The 23,869-nt window shown below is 46.2% G+C and overlaps 1 protein-coding gene across 20 annotated transcripts in view; it reads right to left on the minus strand.

Moving 5' to 3' along the window:
• The window catches only part of AAK1 (AP2 associated kinase 1), a 135,437-nt gene that overhangs the window by 18,546 nt on the left and 93,022 nt on the right, over positions 1 to 23,869 (minus strand). For 8 of the 20 annotated variants that reach the window (XM_006119088.4, XM_006119086.4, XM_006119085.4 and 5 more), the window contains exons 16-20: positions 22,851 to 22,967; positions 20,155 to 20,250; positions 6,320 to 6,421; positions 4,953 to 5,054; positions 2,069 to 2,179 (exon numbers count right to left, since the gene is read on the minus strand). In XM_006119088.4, coding sequence (XP_006119150.2) covers positions 2,069 to 2,179; positions 4,953 to 5,054; positions 6,320 to 6,421; positions 20,155 to 20,250; positions 22,851 to 22,967 — 528 coding nt within the window. Of the gene's footprint in view, positions 1 to 2,068; positions 2,180 to 4,952; positions 5,055 to 6,319; positions 6,422 to 15,747; positions 18,448 to 19,384; positions 19,543 to 20,154; positions 20,251 to 22,850; positions 22,968 to 23,869 lie in introns of those variants that run through there. The other 12 variants (XM_006119092.4, XM_006119095.4, XM_025182615.2 and 9 more) reach the window with 8 other exon arrangements.

The raw sequence follows: 23,869 nt of genomic DNA on the forward strand, positions 1-23,869 counted from the left end.
AATAAAAAAAACCCGTTAGATGAAGTAGATAGCTCTCCTACAAGGGTTTGACTGTACTGGTAAAGGAAACCCTGTGAAAATATATTCTTTTCTTATTCTCCTAACAACCACCACACATTTCTACAGAATAAGTAGAGAGCCCTGCAAATGTGCAGATATCTGCTTTATATCTGGAGATGTGGATGCGGATAGCTGCAGCTCATTTTTGCGGATAGAAGAAAGCCTATGCAGAAGAGCCAGAATAATGCCAGTGGATTTTGTGGCTTGGCTAAGAAATCTTGTGTCCTTTGGCTATCACAGCTAGGCATTGTTTTGAGTCAGAGTTTTTTTTCTGCTCTATCGATAACTAAGCCAGATGAAGTTTTGTAAACTTCTGTAGCCATTAGGGGAATATGGTTGAAATGTGCATTCATTCAAGCATGTTGTTAAGGAGAAAGAAATGCAAGCAATGAACAATATGTACTTTTGGACTGGTTTCATTATGAGAGGTGTTTTTTCTTCAGTTCACTGTTTCATCTATACATAGAAATAACACGCAGTCATTTTGTTACAGTCATTCCCGTCCTGCACGTTCAGTGTTTGTTGGGTAAATGCAAAGTAATGACAACCAAGATTTAAGGGGTTTTTATTAATAGTCCAAGAAACACAATATAACTAAGCAGCACATATTAATTCTCCAGCTGAATGAGACAGTGGTTTAGAGAGATCATCCCATCTCTGAATATTGTTATTCATGTAAGAGTCCACAACATTTAAAAAAAAATCTAAGTTAGTCAAAATTTTCTTGAGTTTGATGTGATTAAGGCATGTTTGTGTTATCAGTAGTATCTAGTGGCATTGAGTTCCACAGGCGGATTATGCTTTTGCACAGTCTGTGCAACTTATTGCCACAGGCTTCACTGAAGCCAAGAACTTGGAAGGGACAGCTAGATGGCGAATGAGATCATCCAGAGCTTAAGATGGAAAAAAGCAGCAGAGAAGTTTTGGAAAGAATGTACACCCTCATGCATCAAAAAAGCTCAACAGGGAAAGAGGAAATAGTATATTCTGTGGGGAATCAAGCAGAATTAGGTTAATTCATTCTCTCATTTCTTACTGAAGCCCAATATTTTGAGCTTTCTTTTTGTTGATTTCCACACACAGAACAGCCGCCGCTGAACATACATTTCGAGCCATTTACTCATGGAAATTTCTTGTTGCAATGAATAATTATGAGACTGGCTGGTTTAAACCAAAAGCTCTATGAAAAATGCAATCTCATTTTCAAATGCCACTGATGGTAAAAATTGATTACAGACAATATCTGCTGCACTTCTGCTAAAGACTGAACATCTGCTGTTACCATATCAGCTGAGCTAAACAAAACTCAGTGTGAACAAACATCCAGAGGTCTAATCCAGGTTTGCTTTCTTGTCTTTTCAATGCAAGAAATGAAGGAAAATTCCCAGTAGAGAGATTTATCATCCAAGATATGCTCCACATTTTATTTGCATATTACTCATTACTTGGCATTTTTCTAATAGTGCTTAGAGAAGACACAGATGTTACAGTGATCTCTTCAGCACAGAGCACAGAGTATGGTTCCCAAATCTGGCAATACCAAGCCCCAGGGGATTTACACTACAGACAATCCAACTCTAGCTCTTCAAGAGGGGAACAAGGGTTTAAAAGCACACACGGTCAGAGAAGATGATTGTAATACAGCAGTCCTTTCTGGCCTGAAAAAAACCCATGTCTATTGGCACATTAAGGCAAATACTGTTACATACATGTACACACAGAACATGCAGCATGTGCTTCATTTGCAGAATCATTCTGAAAACTGTTTTCATATTTTTTGTTGGCAATTTGATGCCCTCCCACCCCATATTAAAGGCCACATTATATGTTACAAGTGTCACCAACTCAGGAAAGAAGGCAACGGGATAAAGATTATAGGCCAGATCATCAGTTGGTGTAAATCAGCATTGCCCCGTTTATTTCTATTTACTCCTTCTGAGGATTTGTTCTTACAACAAGTTAGATCATCAGGTCCCAGGATAACAAACTACACCCAACAGCAGGTTACCTTTGTGAGCCGGAGCAGAAATAGCTAGAGGAGCAAATTCATCCAAGAGATCAGCAGCGGGGTTGGAAAGTAGAGAGCAGTCAAGTAGAGAATCTTCCCCAGTGAGAGAGTCTGAATCCAGATTAACAGCCGCCAGGCCACAGCAACGACAGCATTAAACAGCACATACAAGACTGTTAGGTGAATCCTGTCCCACTCTTACCACCCAGTTAGTACCGCAAGAGCAGTCTGCACTGAGCCACAGCTAACATCAGTCTGATGGGGAAACTTCCCCCTTGTCAGAGAGCTTTGAAGGATCCCAATATGTTTTAACAACCCACATGAAGCAAAACAGATTCACCCCCAGAGAGCAGCCCTCCTGGAGCCGTGAGAGCACCGTCAAGTCAGAATCTTGCATAGTGGGATGAACTAGACAGTAGCCAAGGGAATAGCAAAAGGTACTCAGGGTAGGTTTAATTTTAACTTTACTAAGGAGCGAACTGCTTGTAAGGGAATTTGAATCCATGTTTCAGGGACGTTAGGAACTGTAAACATGATATTTTAGATGCAGCTGACAGTCTTTGCAAGATAAATAAGTAGCTAAGTTAAACCTTGCGAATAGAGGCTTGGCAGACTAGATCTCATTCATTTCTATTAAAAGTAATGTTTCAGTTGTCCTAACACTACTGATCTACCGTGGCACATTGTGATTGTCAGCTGGGGCCTACCCCACAAAGTACCAAAATGCCACGTTGAAGTCAGTGGGGCTCTGGGAAAGGATCCACCCATTGGAGTAATTGTCAGGGCTTATGGGGTAAGGAAGAGGGATGAATTGCCAAGTACAGAACACATGAGCAATGCAGGTGACACTGAAGACTGGCATTCACAACAGCCACAGGAGATCTCAGCAGGAAACTGGACGTTACCAGGGAAATGTCATATTCATATTAGCAACACATCACTAGAAAGTGTCGGTAACTAGAGACACATGATTCCAAGGGGGGCAAATTCTGGGGGCCTTTGTTTTTAAGGTGAGAGACCTTAGTGGGTTAAGCCATGTCAAGACATGGTCTGTCTACTCAGCAATTGGGTGCAAGTGGCTGCTACATGCGTAGGCTCATGCAGCTTGGATCTCGTTAGCCTGCCAGCAGACGCGAGCTGCTCCAGTACACAGACAGGGTCCTAGGTGGGCTTGCCCTCAACTAGCCTGGCTCCCCACGGCCAACTGCTAGCGACTCTGGAGGACGCCCACACACAAAGCTCATGTCCCTGCCTGCAGCGTATTCTGAGCATGCTGCCGGGCCCTACAGATCTAGGGGCCTCTCTGTCCCTATGCACAGGAACAACAACAAAATTGTATCATTTTCAAGAAGCATGTGACAACTGCTCTGCAATGCAGACAGAGCGCTGGATGAATAACCAAAGGCTTCCCCACACTCCTCCTCCAGCATGCTAACACTGGCCTGCAAGGAACGGGCCATAGATTTTAGAAATGTGCATGCATCTGTCTGCTCAAGAATGCCTCCCAACTGGGAAGAGCTAGGCAGCTTCCTCTTCTAAATTAAAACAAGGGCAGGGTTCGGTCATGCCAGGACAATGGGATGTGCCTCAACTGGGATTGTTTCTCATAAAATGGAAAGGGAGGGATTTGGTAGGAGGGACAGTTATACTGTAGAATGACAATGGGGCAAGGAGGGGGCCAGAGCTATTCTACTGTGTATTGCAGAGAGACAGGCACCCCTCCCCCAGCTGTGCTCACCGCAGCAGTCATGGACTGGTGCTTCTCACCTGACCCCAAGCTGCTGAGGTGAAAGAGGGCTGGGGTTGTCCTCTCTCCCTGGGGCAGCTTGCATCCTGAACCCCTCCGCCCCAGCCCTACCCCAGCACAATGATTTAAACAAAGAAAAACAAAACTTATCTGAAAAAAGCAGTCACGTGGCATCTAGGGCTGTGTCCAGACTCCATGCCTCCGTCGACGGAGGCATGTAGATTAGCCAGATCGGAAGAGGGAAATGAAGCCGCGATTAAAATAATCGCGGCTTCATTTAAATTTAAATGGCTGCCCCGATCTGCCGATCAGCTGTTTGTCGGCAGATCGGGAGAGTCTGGACGCGATGCCCCGACAAAGAAGCCTTTCTTCATCGACACAGGTAAGCCTGGTTTCACGAGGCTTACCTGTGTCGATGAAGAAAGGCTTCTTTGTCGGGGCATCGCGTCCAGACTCTCCCGATCTGCCGACAAACAGCTGATCGGCAGATCGGGGCAGCCATTTAAATTTAAATGAAGCCGCGATTATCTTAATCGCGGCTTCATTTCCCTCTTCCGATCTGGCTAATCTACATGCCTCCGTCGACGGAGGCATGGAGTCTGGACACAGCCTTAGAGACTAACAAATATATGGGCTCAGGAGGCAAAACCCACTTCCATCATTTGAAAGCTCGTGAGCCTATTTATTTGTGTTAGTCTCTAAGGTGCCACAGGATACTCATGGTTTTTAAAGTTACAGACAGCTATCCCTTTAAAACGTATAGGAGTTAAGGACCTGAGGAACACACCAGGTAAGTCTTCTAGTTCAGTGGTTCCCAACCTTTTCAAGCATACTACCCCCTTCTCAATCTATTAATATTTCATAGCCCCCCCCATCCCTGGGGGAGAAAAGAAAAAGTATTTTTAAACTTTCCACAGACCCCCCCCCCCCAGTACCATTGGGAACCACCAGGGGTCCACGGACCACAGGTTGGGAACCACTGTTTTCTAGTTAGCTTCATAAAACACACGACCGATTTAAACAAGAGGCGTGGGTAGAGGAAGGAGAGTGAGAACCATTTAGTCAAGTGGATCAGGTCTTCCTATTTGCTAGAAAGGGGTCCTACAGGCCACACACGCTAACGCCCATCTCACCAACCTGTTCTGTTGGAAGCAACTGAGTCGGTCTGGGAGGCCAGATGCTGGGGCAGCAAAGCCTCCAGGCCAGGTATGAGACTCTCAACAGCTATGTCATCTTTTCCTTTCCGAACACACACGAGAGCAGAGCAGAGAGAAGCGAGACGTTAGTTTACCACGGAGGCACAGGAGAAGCCGAGAAGGCAACTGTTTGAGTCTTTACGTATCTCTAATACATAGGCCACTGTCACTGAAATAGACCACTCGTGACTAACCCAGAGCCTGACAGTTATTAGTCTCAAGTTTTTGCCAAGAAATCATCCATTAAAATTCCATCTCTCATTGGTAATGGGGCCAATTGCTGTGTAGATTTACCCTTATTTTGAAATAACTTAGTCTGCATCTACACAGCAGGCAGTTATTTCGAAATAATGTCGAAATACTGTCAAGCTGGAGGACTTCTTACCCCGACTCCTGTAACCCTCATTGTATGTGGAGTAAGGGAAGTCGGAGGAAGAGTGCTCGGTTTTGAAATAAATGCTGTGTAGATGCTCCCAATTTTGAAATAAGCTATTTCAAAATAAGCTACGCAATTGATGTAGCCCAAGTTGTGTAGCTTATTTTGAGTTTAGCCCTGCTGTGTAGACACACCTTAAGTGTCCAAGTGCCTCTCAATTAATGCATTTATCCTCCCTCTCCCCTAGAAGCCGGGTAGTGCTATTATCCCCATATCACAGAGTGGGTACTGAGACCCAGAGAGGCAAAGTGACTTGCCCTAGGTCACAGAGAACTCTGTGGCAGGCTGGGACTTGAACGCAGATCTGCCCAATCCATGGCTAGTTCTCTAACTGCCCATCCTCTAGAGAGACCCTACATCCATTGCCCTCACCCACCAGGGTCAGCCCACAATATTTTGGCACTGGAGGCGGGCAGCTCAAATGACTCCTCCATGACTCCTCGCTGCACCAGCAGCAGACAATTTTCAACACTTTGGATCCTAGTGGCGCCTCCCCACAGTCTGGCACCGGAGGCGGCTGCCTCAGTTCACCTCGTGGCAAGGCCAGCCCTGCACCCCACACTCCCTATACACCAGGCTCCGAGAACCTCTCCCCAGACACCATGCTGCCGCCACATTACCCATGACAGTAAGGTAAAATCAAGAGTTTAAAAGCAGGTTCTGCCCTTAGCTGAAACTCCCACTGGACTCAAAGGGCACGGAGCCTTGAAAGGCAAATCCGGCCCTTTGTGCACACTCTAAGCAAGGTGTGTCCTGTGATCGCTGCTGGCCTGCCTTTCGCCTCTCCTAGCCCAGCAACACACACATGCACCATCATTGTGCTCACATGCAGGAACAGAACATGCCACAGAAATCACAGTGCATTATTTTACCATTCACCGCATCAGAGGTGCAACCGAAGGGGTCAGCGAGAGGCAGGATATCGGGGAGCAGAAGCGCAGTCTCAGGAGACTTGAGACCCTCAATCAGTTTTTCTGGGTTAAGCAGAAACGAAGGCGAGGAAGGAAGCAGAAAGAAATCAAAAGGAAGAAAAAAGCAAAGACATTAAACAGCTGCTCATCCTTACATTATAGACTCTTTGTTCCAGCCATGCTCATGTGACCCAACACCCGCCCTTATACAGCACCTTCCAAACAAGATCTCAAAGCACTTCACTGAAGCATCTCAGTGACCCGTTTTACTTATAGCACAGCTGACCCGAGGCCTAATTCAGTAAGTACGTAAGCACGTGCTTAAGTACGCTGCTGAACTGAGGCTCTAAAGGACTCAACCAAGGTCACACATGAATTCAGTGAAGGAGTTATTCTAGAGTGGTGCAGTGGGGGTTAGAACACCCGACCATGTGGCCCTCAGGATGTCAGCATAACAAATACAAGCCAAGTCCTCCGATAGCATTGACAGCTATGAACCCATGAACCAGTTTAAAGCTTGCCAGCCATCCCCCAACTCTCCTGTATTAGAATGGTCTTTGGTTAAATTAGAGTCATCGTTTACAGGCACATAGCTCTTCAAACCCACCTTTCAACCCACCTTAGGAAGCATGGCAAGCTATTGCTATTGATTTTCATGCAAACTGTATATCCAAATACTTTAAAATGACAAAGTAAAAATATTAAGAGACTATGCAGCCAAGCCTCACAGATGTAACTTTGGCTTATCCCGCTATTCAGTTACCACTATTTTTTTTCAGATACCAAATACATTTTAAAATCAGACACTGAGTTCTTGGCAATGGTATGCCTGCTATTTCCACTGCGGCATAATGCTTTTTTTGGCAGCGGCCAGAGGCAGTGCAGAAGTAACAGATTAGCATAGGAAGACAGTACGGCTGGCTTAAGTTGCATTTACCTAGAAATCAACCTGGAATACCAAACAGTGGAGAATTATGGATCCGGCTCCATTTTTGGTGTTCAGATCTGGGGCCTGTGCCCCATTGTTTTAGGGATATAAAGAGATAACGGTGATGCCTGAGCAACCTGGCCAGGCCCAAAATGCCACGTGCTGCAGGGGGTCGCTCCAGTCCACTTGGGCTGGAGCAGCTCTTCATCTGTGGCATGGTGGGCCCTGCCTGGCTCACGCTGTTGCCCACCTGTGCCACAGAGGGCAGTTAACTGGTTAAATAAATTGTTTAACTGATTAACATTTTAAACAGGGATTTTACATCTCTAACTGTTTTAGCTTTTACATTTCCTGTAAAATTTGGCTCATTTTCTTAATTGCTGTTAGATCTTTCGTTTTTGTTATTCATATTGGAGACACCTTCAGTGGAGCACCTGCTCTCAGAAACTCACCCCTTTGCAAAGGGGTAGTTGGACACCCAAACTGTCTGAAAAGGCACCTTGATGGATTGAAAGCATTCTGTTCCATCAGCATCCCAACCTCTTCGTGCATCTCCGCTTCATTCCAGGCTTTCTTCAGTGAAATATGTTCCTCCATTTCCTCCCTCCGCCTTCTCCCCCCACCGAAAAGAGAGCATCCATTTAACCCTCACATGCAAAAGGCGCTCTCTTTTGTCAGTCATATGGCAACAATTTTAGAGACACAACCACAAACTGACTCACTGAAACCATCTTCTGTGATAATTGAGAGGGGTGAGTATTGTTAGTGCGGTGGTCTCCACATAAGATCACATTTTTAAGTGCAATCCAGGATCTACCTCAAACCCAAACACCCTTGCTCTGCCTCCTTCCCGCCCCTTCTCTGAGGCCCTGCCCCTGCTCACTCCATCCTCCCTCCCCATCCTCATTCACTTTTAGCAGGCTGGGGGCAGGGACTCAGGGTGCAGGAGAGGTTTAGGACTGTGGCCAGGGTTCAGAATGTGGGCTCCACCTGGGCACCACTTACCACAGGTGGCTTCTGGGTGGTGGTGGAGGGGGCTAAGGCAGGCTCAACCCTCCTCTGGCCCTGCACCACTCCCAAAGCAGCCAGCAATCTCTCTCCATCCCTGTCCCCCTCTGTTCTGTGGACATGGGGTACAGAGTGGAAGGATGGGCACCATGCCATCAGCACCCCCTTCTATTCTTCCTGTGCCCTGAACAGCAAGCAAGAGGCTTCCAGGGCTGGGGGGCAGCTCCAAGGCAGAGGGCAGGAGCAGATGAAGTGCCAGCACTTGAGAGCCTCCCAGCCAAACCTCGCAGGATCACCTGCCAAAGGCTCCAAGATCTGCCAGTACATCCCAATCTACTTGGTGACCACCGTGTTAGTGAGTCTCTAGTCCCTGGGCAGCTACCCCCAGAGAAAACACTTTGAGCTGCAGAGAAATGGACTTTTTTCAAACCTAAAACTTTTTTTTTTTAAATGGAGAAGAAAAAGCTTTTTCCTGCTGCAGAAAACGTGCATCTGTTCTGATCCCCTCCCATCTCCCATCAAGTTTTCAAAATTTTCAATGTAGATTTGATGAAAAACTTCATAGGTTCTTTGCCATGCTGCATTGCCTGTTTTTAAGCTCTTGTTTCTTAGCTTTTGACATATTGCTAAGGAGAAGACTCTGTCCATCAAGAGGGGGGCTAATAATCTCAGCTAGACCAAACACACGCAGTAGGAAGCGGGGAAAGGAAGTTCAAAAGTAACATGATCACATAGTCTTGTTTGTTCTCATTGAGAACATATGCATAAGAGCAGTGTTCCCTGGACGCTGAGTGCTTGGGCGGCCATCCAGGAGAGATTCAAATGCCGCCCAGCAGATTAACGGAGTGCTCACAGCCGGCACACAGTCTGGGTGTCTACTGGAGATGGACATCTGCACATGCTTCGGTGCACATAACAGAATTTATTCTGCACATGGATGGAAAAAGTTAGCGGGAACATTGCATGGAAGCTTTTGAAAAATCTCACTGAGTGACTTAAGCATCCAAATCCCAGTCGCTTCCAAGCATGTGGGTGCATTTACTCCTGCCCACAGTTTCTATTTTCTGTTGTACCATGGCCTAAATTTAAGGCTCCTGAGATGAAGCATGTTAATGGCAGCAGGGGCCTAGTGGCGAAACAAATCCCTGCTGTTTGGGATGAAGTGAGGGCTGCTTAGTACATTAAGTGCTCAGTGACTGCTCTGGAGACTGATCTGTGGTTCTGCTTTAGGCAGCAGGAAATGCTGCATTATTCAAGAAGTGCTTCTCTGATGGTTAGATTAGAAGAGATCCTTCAAGGCAGCATGTATCTGCGTAACCCACCGCTCAGCTGCAGGAGACCAGCATCATCCAGTCACAAGACATGCCTTGGCCAAAGCACAGACAGGTTCGTGCGTTCAAACTCTTCAGCCTACCTTCACCAAGATGCATTTTTGAGCCCGGATGGCAAAGGTACATTCAACAGAAGGGAAGGCTCGTTTTGTTTAGACTGCTTCCCAGGCACTGATCTTGGGCAGCTGCAGTTCAGTGGTGGGCCGAGCTGTCTGGTCATTCAGCCTCTCTAGCGATATCACGCTACCCTCTGTCCAAGCAATAAAACAATTCAAGCTAAATGCTAGTTGTGTGTCACAAGAAAACTGCATCACTGGAGCAGATCTGAGGTCTCTTCTTGATTGGGAAGAAACTAGTGTGACCTGATAACTTGGCTGAAATTGTGCGTGAAGAGAGACATCGGCAGGAAAAAAAGTTAAGATCTCAGGGTTTCATCCTATATTAGCAGTACAAACACGGTAGCTGACGTACACCCAGTCTACTACATACATTCATAAAGCTGCTTGTTGTGTAAGCAAATGTCATCATCAACCCTTACATATACTTTGCCTTCCACACGTGACGTGACAATCAATTGCCAAACACATTCCCCCAACACATGATACTTAGTGGTAGCTGCATCTTCTGTTATATTGCCAGATTTGGACTTTGGTTTTCTATAGGATAGGAGAATAACAGATCCGTCACCCCCTAGCTAATAAACTCTTCTAGTAGAATATAAATAAGGGAGAGATTTTTCAAAGCTGCAAATAGCAGTCAGACGAGACTTCTGCTGACTTTCAGAGGGAATTTAGTAGGTCAGTGCCATCTGTGCTTTGGAAAAAAAAACTACCCCGAAATCTCTACAACGGGGAGGAAGGGGGGGGGGGAATTCTATGTAAGGTTTGATCAAACTTAAATAAGTTATCTAACTGTTTACGCTAAAGGGTTAAACTCATTCTTATGCTGGGGGTCAAAAAGGCTAAGTTAAGTTACATGAGTAATAGGCGGTTAATACAAAAACAGAAGTCACTGAAATTTGTGTTGTAGAATCAAGGCTCATCATCATAACCAAGCGGTGTTCAATTCTGGTTTTTAGCCGATAATGTAGTGGGGACGTTTCCATTACAGCCAGCACTAGTGTATCTGTGCTGTGTCACTCCTCAGGCTGTCACGGCAGCGCACTCTGCTTGCCCAACACAACCCAGGGGCTCCAGTGAGCGCACACCTAGAGCTGACACTGGAGCGGCATATAACGGCCTTATTTATGGGTAGAATGCAAGGAACTGGTGATAATGGCTGAGCTCTCACAAACAGTCTTTTGCCCCATATTCCACTATGGAAATTAACATTTGATGAGGGCACAGATTAATCCAAGGACAAACAAGATGGGCAAATCTTAACTGGACCCTCTAGGGTAGGCCCGTTTTCTGGCTAAGGTTGCTGAGGGTTCCTATGTCACAGAGCTCCTTGAATGTTTACTACAGTAACTGGCTGTTCCCATTTAGCTTCTGCTGTCTTTCCAAGAGCTGAGCACTCTGGTATTCACGGCTGCGTGCTCCTCTCAGGAATCCCCGCCCCAAGCTTGATGAACAGTTTGAATCCTCCAATCACCGCGTAAGCGATTCTGATTCGCTTCAGCTTGGGCCCAACAGATTTATCTTCTCTTGGCTTCCGTGTTGCCAGGATGAGTCTGAATGCTACTGCTGCTGGCAGCCCTGCTTTACCTGATCAAGGCTTGCTGACTGGAGAAGCAAATTTCATCGGCAAGTCTTAACACATCTTGCCAGAGTACCAAAGAAAATTTAAGTACCACACCAGAGTACCAATGAGAACATAAGCTAGTGACAATAAAGGGTTCAAGAAAAAAAACGACGATCAGTTTCCTTTTGGGGTGAGGCGCGAGCAAGCATCCACCTGCCGTGGATGACCCTGGCACTGCATTTTCAAGGTGCTGTGCACTGAGATCCATGGGCAATGTTTAGCTTCTGCTCCCAAAACCTGTATCACATCACATGTATGCAAATCAGATACTTCAGTCTGCAATTAGTACGATGGCTCGACTCGGCGATTTTCCTTCTGCAACAGCTGAGGGCAATTTCTTTTTCAGGCTTGTATTGCATCCATGTTTGATAACATGACCCTGAAGGCTCTAGCAGTGAGTTTTAAAGGGCACTGTTGTAAAGCTTGAGGAATTTGAGAGGCTGATGGGCCTTTAACTGGAGCAGTCCATGAGAGAGACAGTAAAGGGGTTTTCCTAATACTTTCAAATTAAGCAGGCAAGGAATTAAAATCAAACCACACTTCTTTATGGTCCCCAATATTTCAACACAACTCTGAACAATCAATCAAGCTGCAACATCTCAAAGCCAAGATCTCTACAGCCAGGCACTGCACACTACAGGAACGTTACTCACTCTCGTACCATGGAGGAAAAGTAAAAAGAAAGAGAATTCAATAGAGCACACAGCAGAGTCCTTTTCTTCCTATGTCAACTGAGAAAGAAAAACAAGGTTGTGAAAATCCTACCAAGTCAACCGTGACAAAGGTCGGTGGGCCAATAACTGAAGTGAATATAGATTAGCCATTCAGGAAGATTTCTTCCTATTGATTAACCCAAGATTAAAGGAAAACTTCTCATTATTTAGTCTCAGAAGGCTCTACTAGGCTCTGACTAATCAAAGGATGGCTCTGAACTTTCATGCTCCAAACGGAGATTCTGCAGTCCTGAATTGATATACATTTAATATTGCAGAGCAAGAAGGGAAATTCAGTGACATTTTCAAAAAAAAAAAAAAAAAAAGATTTTTTTTTATGTAACAAGAAATTAGCAGAGTGATGTTTAATAACTAGGAGGCAATTCCTTAGAAGAGCAAGAGCAAGTCATATCAGCGTCACATTTCTTAAAACAGGTTTAATAGAACTTGTAAAATCACACAAGTTGGGGGTGAAATTCACCTCTGTGCACTGGAGCCTGCACAAAGCACTTTTCATGCTCTCAATATCCTGGAGGTAAAGTGGTCCATAGGCCTTCAGCTGGTTCCCTGTGTAGGAGCCATTTCTCCCTCGCTGAATAATGTTGCTGTAAATTATTGGATGAAGTTTTGTTTTGTTTCCCTCTCCCCTCCCTCCCAGTGCTCAGTTAGCTCTGGATGTAAACACAAGTGGCTCCATTTTGTTTAAAAACCCTCAGATACAATCATTCAGTATCGGGAAGTATAAAGCCACCAGCCAAAAGAAGACCTATGGAGGGTGGGGTTTTCAGTCTCCAAGGGGGCTTGGGGTAAGTCATTAAGATTTGTAACGGGAATGGAGCATCCAAATCCGTTAGACCTACACACAGTTTCCGTATGGGTAAAACCATGTTGATTGGTGGTGCATTTTTTCCACAAAAAAAGTTACTGGGTACAACCCCAGTGTAAATGCACTGACACCAGTAGGAAGGGGACATCAGTTCAGCCTCTTCCCAAAGAGGAAGGGGAAACATGGGTGTGTCTAAACTACATGGCTCCATCAATGGAGCCATGTAGATTAGACTGATCGGCAAAGGGAAATGAAGCCGCGATTTAAATAATCGTGGTTTCATTTAAATTTAAATGGCTGCCGCGCTGAGCCGACAAACAGCTGATCAGCTGTTTGTCGGCTCAGCACGCTAGTCTGGACGCTCCCGCGCCGACACGAAAGCCCTTTATCGACCTCCCCGTTATGCCTCGTAGGATGAGGTTTCCTGGGGAGGTCGACAAAGGGCTTTCATGTCAGCGCAGGAGCGTCCAGACTAGCGTGCTGAGCCGACAAACAGCTGATCAGCTGTTTGTCGGCTCAGCGCGGCAGCCATTTAAATGTAAATGAAGCCGCAATTATTTAAATCGCGGCTTCATTTCCCTTTGCCCAACAAACAAATCTACATGGCTCCGTTGACGGAGCCATGTAGTTTAGACATACCCCATCTGTACCAATAGCAAAGCATCTGTAGAGAACTCTGCCCACGCCAGGGAGGCTGCATGGCCGTCTCGTTCCAGGAGAGCTGAAGCACTGCCACCCCTGCGTTAGAAAGCTTCAGCTGCTTCGAAAGTCTGCCTCTGCGCGTTTGGCTCCTGTTTTGCCAACTCTGGCAAATCTCATGATTCTTGGAGTTTTTTCAAGCTGCCAGAGTCTTGTCCTTATGGGTATCTCAGCTCAAGGCTCAAAACCCAGAAGCCAAATAAGAACAACCCCAAGTTGTTAAAGAATCTCCCGATTTAAAACCCAATCCTGTTCGTGTGCGTGTGTGCACACAACTCTTGATTTTTCCACAGTAGGGTTGGCAACACTGGGGTTGCAGAAACGCTCACGTTGCGTTTTGCAGTCCAGCTTCTGGCTAGCTGTATCCACTCACGGCAGTGCTGATAAGAACAGGGATACTGGTGCTTTGACACACACCTGAAGAGGGAAAAACAAGCATCCAAGGGGGAAGAGCCCGTTTTGTGAAGAATTGGCTGAAAGCCTCAAAGATAAACACACTAGGTAATTCCTCTTTAAAAAGCAACACTACTTGGGAAACTTAAACACTGGGGATCCAATTGAGTTCTGCTCCTGGATACAGATGGCATAAATATTCTCTCTCTCTGGCCTGCCTTTCCTCTACCACTCTTGTCTATTTAGATTGTAAGCTCTTTGGGGCAGGGGCTCTCTCCTACTATGCTTTCTAGAGCCCCCACTGGAACAGGGCCCTGAGAGCAGGTGGGCCTCTAGGCAGTACTATAATGCAAATAAATAACTGATTATCTAAGGGCAGAATTTGGTCCTATGTTATTTTGAGGGGTGGTGGGTGAGTGTATGAAATAAAGCTGTGCCCTAAAAAAAAAAAAAAAAAAAAAAAAAAAGAGTGCCATGTTTGAAAAAATAATTTAAAACCATATTATCCTTCCTGGATGGACAATATTCCTCTGTTCCTAGAGAGAGAGGCATGGTACCTGAAGACAAAGGTCAGATCTTGCCCAATGTCCTGTCTTCCAACAGTGGCCAATGCCAGGTGCCCCCAGAGGAAATGAACAGAAGGAGGAATCAAGTGATCCATCTCCCATTCCCAGCTTCCGACAAACAGAGGCTAGGGACACCATTCCTGCCCATCCTGGCCAATGGCTGTGATGGGCCCATCCTCCATGAATCTATCTAGTTCCTTTTTGAACCCTGTTAAAAAGTCCTGTCCATTAAAACATCCTCTGGCAAGGAGTTCCACAGGTTGTGCGCTGAGTGAATAAAAACTTTCTTTTCTTTGTTTAAAACCTGCTGCCTATTCGTTTCATCTGGTGACCCCTACTTCTTATTTATGGAAACAAGTAAATAACTTTTCCTTATTCACGTTTCCCATACCACTCTTGATTTTATAGACCTCCATCATATACCTCCTTACGCTCCTTTTTTCTAAGCTGAAAAGTGCAAGTCTTTTTAATCTCTCCAAATGGCACCCATTCCAAACCCCTCATCATTTTGTTGCCCTTTTCTGAACGGTTTCCAACGACAAGGGAAGGCCGAGCGCCATCAAAGGTCTCTGTCTTGCAGTCACAAGAAGTTTGCCAGAAGCAGAATCAGGAACAGGCCTGCAGCTGCCTCTTCCCTGCTTCGAGCACAGGTATGCTTCCCTTGCTCTCCCCTAACAGATTGTTCCTCCTTCAAAGGGACTGGAACCACGGACTTGCCCCTCCCGGATCATTCAGTTCCTCTGAGGAAGGAGAAAAGAAGCCAGGATCCCTGCCAGGGCAAAAGGTGAGAAATTCATTTCCGAGGAGAAATGTGATTCCGCTCCTAAGAATTACCCTGGCTCAATTTCTAGTCCCATTCATGTCTGCAGGATGCCACTGATATTCAAGGGACTGAATTGCATTCCTGAATTATAGCAGCTTGGCTTGTGTCAGTGTGACCCGGAACACTGAATCTCTTACAGTGATTCATATGACCAGTCAAAGTGTTTTATTTAAACTGCTGCTCTCCCTTGCAATGAAACTAGCCTTAAAAATAGTTTCCCCCCAGATTTTGCTTCATTATTTTGATGACAAACAAGAAATCTGAAAGAACAATGGGAAGTCCTGTGGCACCTTATAGACTAACAGATTTATTGGAGCATAAGCTTTCGTGGGCATCTGATGAAGTGGGTCTTTGCCCATGAAAGCTCATGCTCCAATAAATCTGTTAGTCTATAAGATGCCACAGGACTTCCCATTGTTCTTGCAGATTCAGACTAACACAGCTACCCCTCTGATAAGAAATCTGAAGAGTCTTCAATTTCCACTTTATTGGTCATTGTTTCTCCTCCTACCCCGACACTCCCTTCTATCCCCCCACTTTTTTCAGCACCAAAATGGGGTCGGGAGGGGGAGAGAAGGAAAGTGTGGAACTAGAGAAAGGAGACAAAAATGAACAAAACCTGAAAGAGTATTTCAATAGCTCCATGTTTCCGATACTCGTAAATGCATGTACGTCCGAGTATGTGAATTCAGTGGAAAAAAAAAAAAAAAAAAAGAAAAAGAAAAAAAACCCAGGGAAACGTTCCAATACGCCCCAATATTGTGTGGCTGACATACTACGGCTCTCATTCAAGTGCTTTAATTTGAGCATGTCAAGAAGTCTGTCCCTATCCAGCAAAGCACTTGTGCTTAACAAGACTTTTCACATGCTTGAAATAAAGCATGGCGTAAGGACTTTGCTAAAGCGAGTTCTGTGCAGGATCCAAAGCTTGTTGGCACTAATGACTTTCATAACAGGCCCTAAGCAAAAGAGAAAGATGCATAAACTCAAACTGTATGTACAGGTCACATGTATAAAATACCGATAAGTTTATTACAGGGGAGGAATTTTACTCAATGAAGCAAAATTTGCCTTTAAATTTCATAACTTAGTTTAATTTATGACTTCCAGACTATCTTGGGCCAAATTTCACTTCCAATAATACAGTAACTATTTGTTCACTGTAAGCTCCATTTGGACTGACATGAATCAAATAGCCACACGCTGCAGAAAAATTAGCATTCTGATCAGCTGCTCCATTATGATTAATCAGCAGTGAACTCTGGGATAAGCTTATTAAGAAAAACTTGGCTCACTTCCCTACACAGGCACAAAGCAAAATGTTTTCAGCATGAATATTTCATTTTCCAATATTTTAACAGATGTGTGCCGTATTTTTATACCTCTCTTGCCAGTTACATTTCCATTGGTGATTGCATAGAATAAAAAGGGACATGCTAAAAAATATCCAATTTCCACTGACTGATGCTTTAATTTTTATTTCAATTTCTCCATTGGACACTGTACCTCATTTTAGAAATGAGTTTGAGGAAACATTAAGGATATGGAGTTATTTAAATGAAATCATAATCCCTCCACTAGGAGACTGCACATCTTCATGGTGCTTGGTCCTGCCATGAGTGCAGAGGACTGGTGTTGATGACCGTTCCATGTCCCTCCCAGTTCTAGGATTCAGCAGCTGATCCAGGTGAGAAGATTAGAGACCATTTAAGGCTAGGTCTTCACTGCAGAGTTAACTCAGAGGAGCAGAGCCCTGATTAACTGAGCCCAGGTGAAGCGGCCGCCCTGGAAAGCATTTCCCAAGTTCCTGGATCTCTTTCCCTGTGAATTGCGGGAGAACTTCTGTGTCCCCAGGAGGACAAATTGTGGGAAGGTATTGGGGGACTGTAAGGACTCAAGCAGTTCAGCCTACTCCCTCATTGCAAGGTGGGCACATTCCCGCCCTCGTGAGAGCAGCTCCCAAGGACTAACCCTCCGTGGATAGGTCTACTCTGCAGCTGGGAGCAAGGTCCCCAGCCCGCGCCTGCAGACCTGTGCTAGCTTGTTAAAAACAGCTGCAGAAGGGATGTTACATTATGGGCTAGAGCGTGTGATCACAAGCCCAGCCCCTCTCCATTCTAGAGCCCGGCATGAGACCCATCAACACAAGTGGACCTGAGCTGAAGGCTCATTCCCAGATACAGTAGAGACGCACCAGCCAAACCAACTGGTCTGAGTTACAGCACCACCAAACTCAGGGCAGAAGGTTTGGGGAGTGGATGGGCCATACCTAAAGAGATGAAATTATCTCTGAAATGAAGATGCCCTAAGAGTTACTCCTGCAGCTCCAGAGATATGCTCATGCTAAAGGGCCTGGGGAGGAGGAAATTTCTACCTTCTACCAAAGATCTACCGGGGGAGGGGGGAGAGAAGGAAATTTCAAGCAAGCAAGGTGGTTAACAAATACTCGACAGCTGATCAGTATTTGCTGTCCTGCCCCTCCTTTGGGAAAATAGCAGGCATTAATTTAAAGCAAATATTTATCAAGTGGCTATGCTCTCCAACTGACCGTGGCCAGAGAAGCGATACCAGTCTAGTACAAAAAGCAAATAACCAACATCTCCTGCGATAAGATAAGGAGTTCTAAGGCCATCTGTCCAGGCGCATTTAGAGAGACGTTTTTACATGTGCAGGTGCCTGTGGGAGGCTCACGTCTGGCTCTACACGACAAAGGGGCCTCTATAAAAGGGCTGCCTTCAAGCTAGATGGAGCCACTCCCCTCTGGCCCACGCTTGCTTTGCAGACAGGTTTTTGCAGGGAGCCCGGCCATCAGTGCAGCCCTGGGAGAGCAAGCAGGGCATGTCCTGCCTGACGGATTTGCGAGACTGTCAGCCAAGCGTCACTCCAGCACTCGTCATAGCAGGCTTGAGAGGAACAGGCAGCCGCCTCCATTTCCAAAGTACAGGAGGAGCCCGGGCCAGAAGCACCAAACTGCTACCACAGTGAGAGAAGGAGCTGCTGTTGGCTGCACATAACCACGCCAGTAGCTCCAGTGTCGGGTGTAGATCGGCACACGCATCCTGCAAACAGGGACACCGGTCACTCCATGGCTGCCTGCAATGAACGAGGGAAGGCAGGGCGGGCTCTAGAGCTTTAATACATGCCCTGTCGGGGGCAAGCACAGTCCATCAATTCAAGAACTACAGGCTATCCAGCCTTTGATGATTCTCAGCCAACGGGCAGGGCTGAAAGGCAACTTCCTCTTAATGGTTTTTCTGTAAAGACTTCAGAGCTGTCCATCAATGCTGGCAGCTGCGTGGACATTCAATAAGCAAGAGGAAAAGGACAGCTCCTGCCATTTGTGTTGTGCGCCCTGAACAAGGGAGTTTAGCAACGGCTTCTGCCTGACAGGCCAAGAAAACAAAATGCTGCCAGGAGCATTTGAAAAAAGGAAAACACCAGGGGATCCACTGAACGGGGTATCGGCACCTGAGCTGTGCTCATTTAGGGGAGGCCGAGTTTGGGAAAGTATCTACAGGCTGAACCTCTCTATTCCGGCACTCTCCAGTTCGGCAACATCAGTGGTCGGCATGATTTCAGTTTGCCGGATGTTCGCTTCTCATAAAGGTAGCGAAGTTTCCCACTGTCCCATAAAGTTTTACAGCCACCAGTCCTGGCTCTCGGCGATCTGTGCTGCTGTTTAGCCCTAATTCGCCCCTAAATGTCTTCTAAGAGCCCCATAAGCAGTGGGAGGTTGGCAATGCTGCTAGACAGTATCGACCTCCTGTGGTTCGGCAAATTCTCTGGCTCGGCACTGGCCCGGTCCTGGAGGTGCTGGACTAGAGAGGTTCAACCTGTACTTCTGTTTCAGAATTTAAGTTGCATGGCTAGAATTTCCCAAAATTTAAGCCCTAAAAGTGCCTAATTTTTGGAAGCCCTGAGCAGTTGTCACTCCCATTTGTTCTCAGCTGGAGTTGAGAGTGCTCAGCACATCCAAAAGAGTCAGGGCCCCTTTACCGAGGTGCAGAAGTGGGTGTGCAACAGCCACCATCTTGGCCAATACCAGGGATCGAACCGGTGACCTCCAGAGCTAGAAGCTTGAGCTGTAGAGCCAGGTTCTGTAGCTGAGCACTGTAACGGCCTCACACCTTTTGTGGATTGGCAGCGAAAGAGACCTATAATATATATTGTCCAGTGTTACACAGAAACCAAGCGTAACGTTCTCAAGCATGCATACGTGGCTTAGGCACATTGGAACATCCCATCCCTAAGCCATTGGCTGCAGCCTTGAACGGCAAAGACAGCATTAATTTTCTAAGTGTTGGGAAGCAAACGGAATTAGTTACCACCTGTTCTTGAAGGCTCTGCCAAACCAGTGAAGGTCGCAAGGCTTTCTGCACGTCAGGATGGCAGCACATTTTTATACTAGAACCACACTAACCAAGGAGCTAAAAAGAAAATCGACTGTGGAGAAGGTGTTCTTGTATGAGATGAACCCTTAAAATACATTACAGATTAGATTATAGTAATAATTCCATAGCACACAAGGACTGAAATCAGGAATGAGTACACAATTGTATTAGGTAACGAACATCCTTCTCCCCCCACACTGACCCACTTTCCCCCAGTAGGACCCATTTCCAAAAGGTGAGGAGTATCTTCACTCCCCGTGACTTCAATAAATCCTGCAGGCTTTTGATATAGGGCCCCCAATTTTCATGCTTCACCAGGAATTAATCAGAAGTCACAAATATTAATATTAAAACTCTGCACTTTGTTGTGGTTACCTGGTGTGTCGGATAACGGAAGAGGAATGAAAGGATCAGGCACAGTCAGAAGTGGAGGGTTAGTGTCCAGACTCAGAATGTCTTTTGTTTTTTCAGCTAGACAGGCAAAGAGAAAGGGGGAGGGGGGGCGAGAGGAAAAAAGTCAAACAGAAAAGGTACAGCTCTGAGATATTGACAGATTTTAAAACGATTTCAAACGGTGCCTGGGGGAAACAAGTTTATTTTGTTATGGAAAAGCTAGTAATCGGACCACCATGGAGCAGATCCTTTGTGCTTTGAATCCATAACTCTCAAAGTGCTTTACAAAGGAGGTTCTATTATCCCCATTTTACAGATGGGGAGACCAACGAACAGACACTGCAGTGTCACAACCATTGTACTTGACTTCCCCACAGAGCACACACTATTATGCATCATGCAGAGCTAAAATTCTCACACACTGACTAACACAAGTCAATTCACAAGCACTCCTGCCTTTGCACGTATTTGTGAAGAAAGGAGAAGTGAGGGGCATTTCCAATCCCTATGGAAGCACCAACAAAACTTCTGCCCAAAACAAAACTGATCTTAGTGCAGGGAAGAGTCTATAGAGATAGGAAACCAAGAACAATGTTGTCCAACGATGCTAATGATTTATTTGTACTGCAGCAGCCCAAATCAGGGCTGGACACGCACAAAGTGTTTACGACCTAGGTGTTGAGTGGCTAGAAAGAGTTGTCTGCAGCACAGCAACTCGCTCAACTGTCTCCCAGTTAATTCCACAGCCCTGGAGCTAGCACTCCACTGAGCTCAATTACAAGCCGAAGTTCAGTTATATTTAGAAGTCAGCTTCAAATGGATGTCTTCAGTTTTTTCTTCTGAGTAATTAAGATTCTTGGATGATCCAAAATCTGACCCAGCCCTAGAGCCTGTTCTCTCATTAGCACTTGCTCACAGCTAATTTATGGTGCAGAAAGATGCCCTGTTCTCCTTGAAGCTTGCTGACCCCTGGGGACATTTTAACCCAACAAATCCCATTTTTAAATGGTAAAAAGGCCAGAATGGAGGTCCGGGGAAGGAAGGGAGGCTCAAGGGCGGCTCTAAACATTTTGTTTGGGGTTGCTGTGAGTATTTCCAGAGGCCTGGCATTTTCCAGCATTCAGCCGGAGATTTCGGAGCTTGAAGAAGCTGTGCTAGGTTCCACTTGAGAGCAAGAGAAATGAGATTTTAACAAGGTCCTGATCCTGCAAGGGCATCCATTTGGGCACCTGTGCTCAGTCCACTGGCTCGCCACACCAGGGTCCACACACCCAGATACAGTTGCAGGACCGGGTCCTTTAGAGCGTCCTAATGAATGGCAGCTCTGTGGAACTCATGCTCTTCCGTCTGTTCCCACTTTCTGCATCCACCACGTAATTTATATTGTGTACTTAGGAAAGACTTCCCCACCCACATACTTTTCTTCATCTTCACTAGTATAATCAGCCGGCTTTCTCTTCCTCCCATGGCAGACTGATTCTGCCAGCCCGGCCTCCTTTACCGTCTACACAAGAGAAGACTCGTGGGGGATTGCGGGGGGCGAAGGGGGAAGGAGAAATACTAACAGTCTTCGAACATGGACAGTGATCAACTGTTCTCCAAGTCCACTGAGGGCAGGACAAGGGACAATTGGCTTAATTTGCAGCAAGGGAGATTGAGGTCCAATATGAGGAAACTAACGACGAGTATAAAAGCAATGGAGCAGGTTACCAGGGGAGATGCAGGTTACCAGGGGAGACACTCAGTCATCTGAGGTTTTTAAGAACACACACCTTGGGATGATCCGGGAAATTTTAGTCCCTCAACATGGAGGGGGATGGGCTAGATTCTCTCTGAGGTTCCTTCTTGCCCGACATCTCTGCGATTCTATATCCCATCACAGCTACTCAAAGAAGTGGAATCGCCTGGCACATCTGGCCAATTTCTCTCAAGTAGACAGGCAAGTCTGGACCAACAAGTGACCCCTGGCCCCCTCCCTTCCAGGGAACTCTTTAAGCACAGAATAGCTAATGCATGATGGTTAGCAGGGACAGGCTCAGATTTTCCTATGGACTTCAGGGGTTTATTCAATATCTAACTTCCCCAAGGAGTTACCTCACTGTGTCCATGAGCCAACCGAGGCCTAGGCCTACACTAGGGCTGTGTCTACACTGCACCCCTTTTCCGGAAAAGGGATGCAGATTAGACACTTCGGAATTGCAAATCCGCGGGGGATTTAAATATCCCCCGCGGCATTTCCATTTACATGGCTGCCGCTTTTTTCCGGCTCGGGGTTTTTGCCAGAGAAAAGCGCCAGTCTAGACACGATTTTCCGGAAAATAAGCCCTTTTCCGGAGGATCCCTTATTCCTACTTTCAAGTCAGTTTAGCACGTCCTTATTAGACCCACTACATCAATCCCAGGGAGATCAATAATCTCAAATGGAGACAAGGCCTGAGATGAACTGAACAGGTTTCCCAGGCTGAGGTCTTTTGTTACCAGGCATCTCTTGGGACACGTATCCCTTTGACAGTCTTTCAGTGATGGCCCGATATTTGCTAGTGAGATGCCCAAAGAGGCAACTGGCTGAAGAAACAAGGTCAGGTCAAATGGAGCTGGGCCTCCCTGGGCTACAGAAAAACCAACCACTTGGTGTGATCTGAGGAGGAGGCTCTCTCAGGCCGTGTTCCCAGGCTTACCTGATCCAGCTGCAAAGGAGGAGGAACTGAAAGCATCTGCCTGTGTGGTCGATGGAGCTGCCTGGAAGCCTGGAATCAAGTTCTCTGTGGAGCTGCTAAGCTTCTCTGGAGGTTTACCTGAAATTCCAGAATGTCGGGTTACGCTCGATGGTAGATTGCGCCCCTTTGGAAGGGGATCTCTTGGCACTATGTAAACAGCTTTAAAATCCCATGGCAGAACATTATTTTCACACTTCCACCTTGCAAGCCATCTTTCCCGGATGAAACAAAGTAACTCAATCTGCATGCAGCAGGTCTGCAGGCAGCTGTGGAGCAGACAGACGGTGGTAGACTCTCGGAGAGGGAAGAGGGCCTAAAATATTAGCCCGGGGCCTGGTGTGGGGGCAGCTGTGGTCAAGACTTTGCTAATATAAAGCCAAGCTAAGCTGTGAGCAAGAAGCAGGCCCTGCTCACAGAACCTGGCACAAACAGGACTAACAAGCACCTTGTTAAAAAACAGGTTGGTACCTCCACATTCTCTACAGGTAACAGGGACAGACTGACCCAAGTTCAGGAGAGGGTCTGAAACGACAGGCTGATGAATAGAAACGTACACGGTGGTTCGATCAAAACAAAGGAAGGGATGGTATCTAGGTAACATCAGGGAGTAGCAACCTGATATGTCAGGAGTGATGTGTAACGTGTTTGTACCTATGTATAAAATGTACCTAAGGGGCTGTCCTTGTTCATTCTAGGGGGCAATGGAGAACCCTGCCGTTAACTGATCCAGTGGTTCAGTGTAGTCTGCTGACAAATATTACGGCGTTTCATTTAAGCATAAACCTGGCTGGGTGGCTTCAATCCAGATCTGATTTTGGGGTATTTGGGGCTCTCTCAAAGTCTGCAGAGCCAGTACAACACACAGGGGGTGCATGCACACGCAGCCAAATGGTTCTCATCACTAGCCGGAGCAAGATACTGGTCAGGACGCCACACTGGTGACTTCTGACCACAAGACTCATCAGGGCCAGAGAACAATT

The sequence above is a fragment of the Pelodiscus sinensis genome, chromosome 28 (assembly GCF_049634645.1).
Source record: "Pelodiscus sinensis isolate JC-2024 chromosome 28, ASM4963464v1, whole genome shotgun sequence".
NCBI classification, from domain to species: Eukaryota; Metazoa; Chordata; order Testudines; family Trionychidae; genus Pelodiscus; species Pelodiscus sinensis.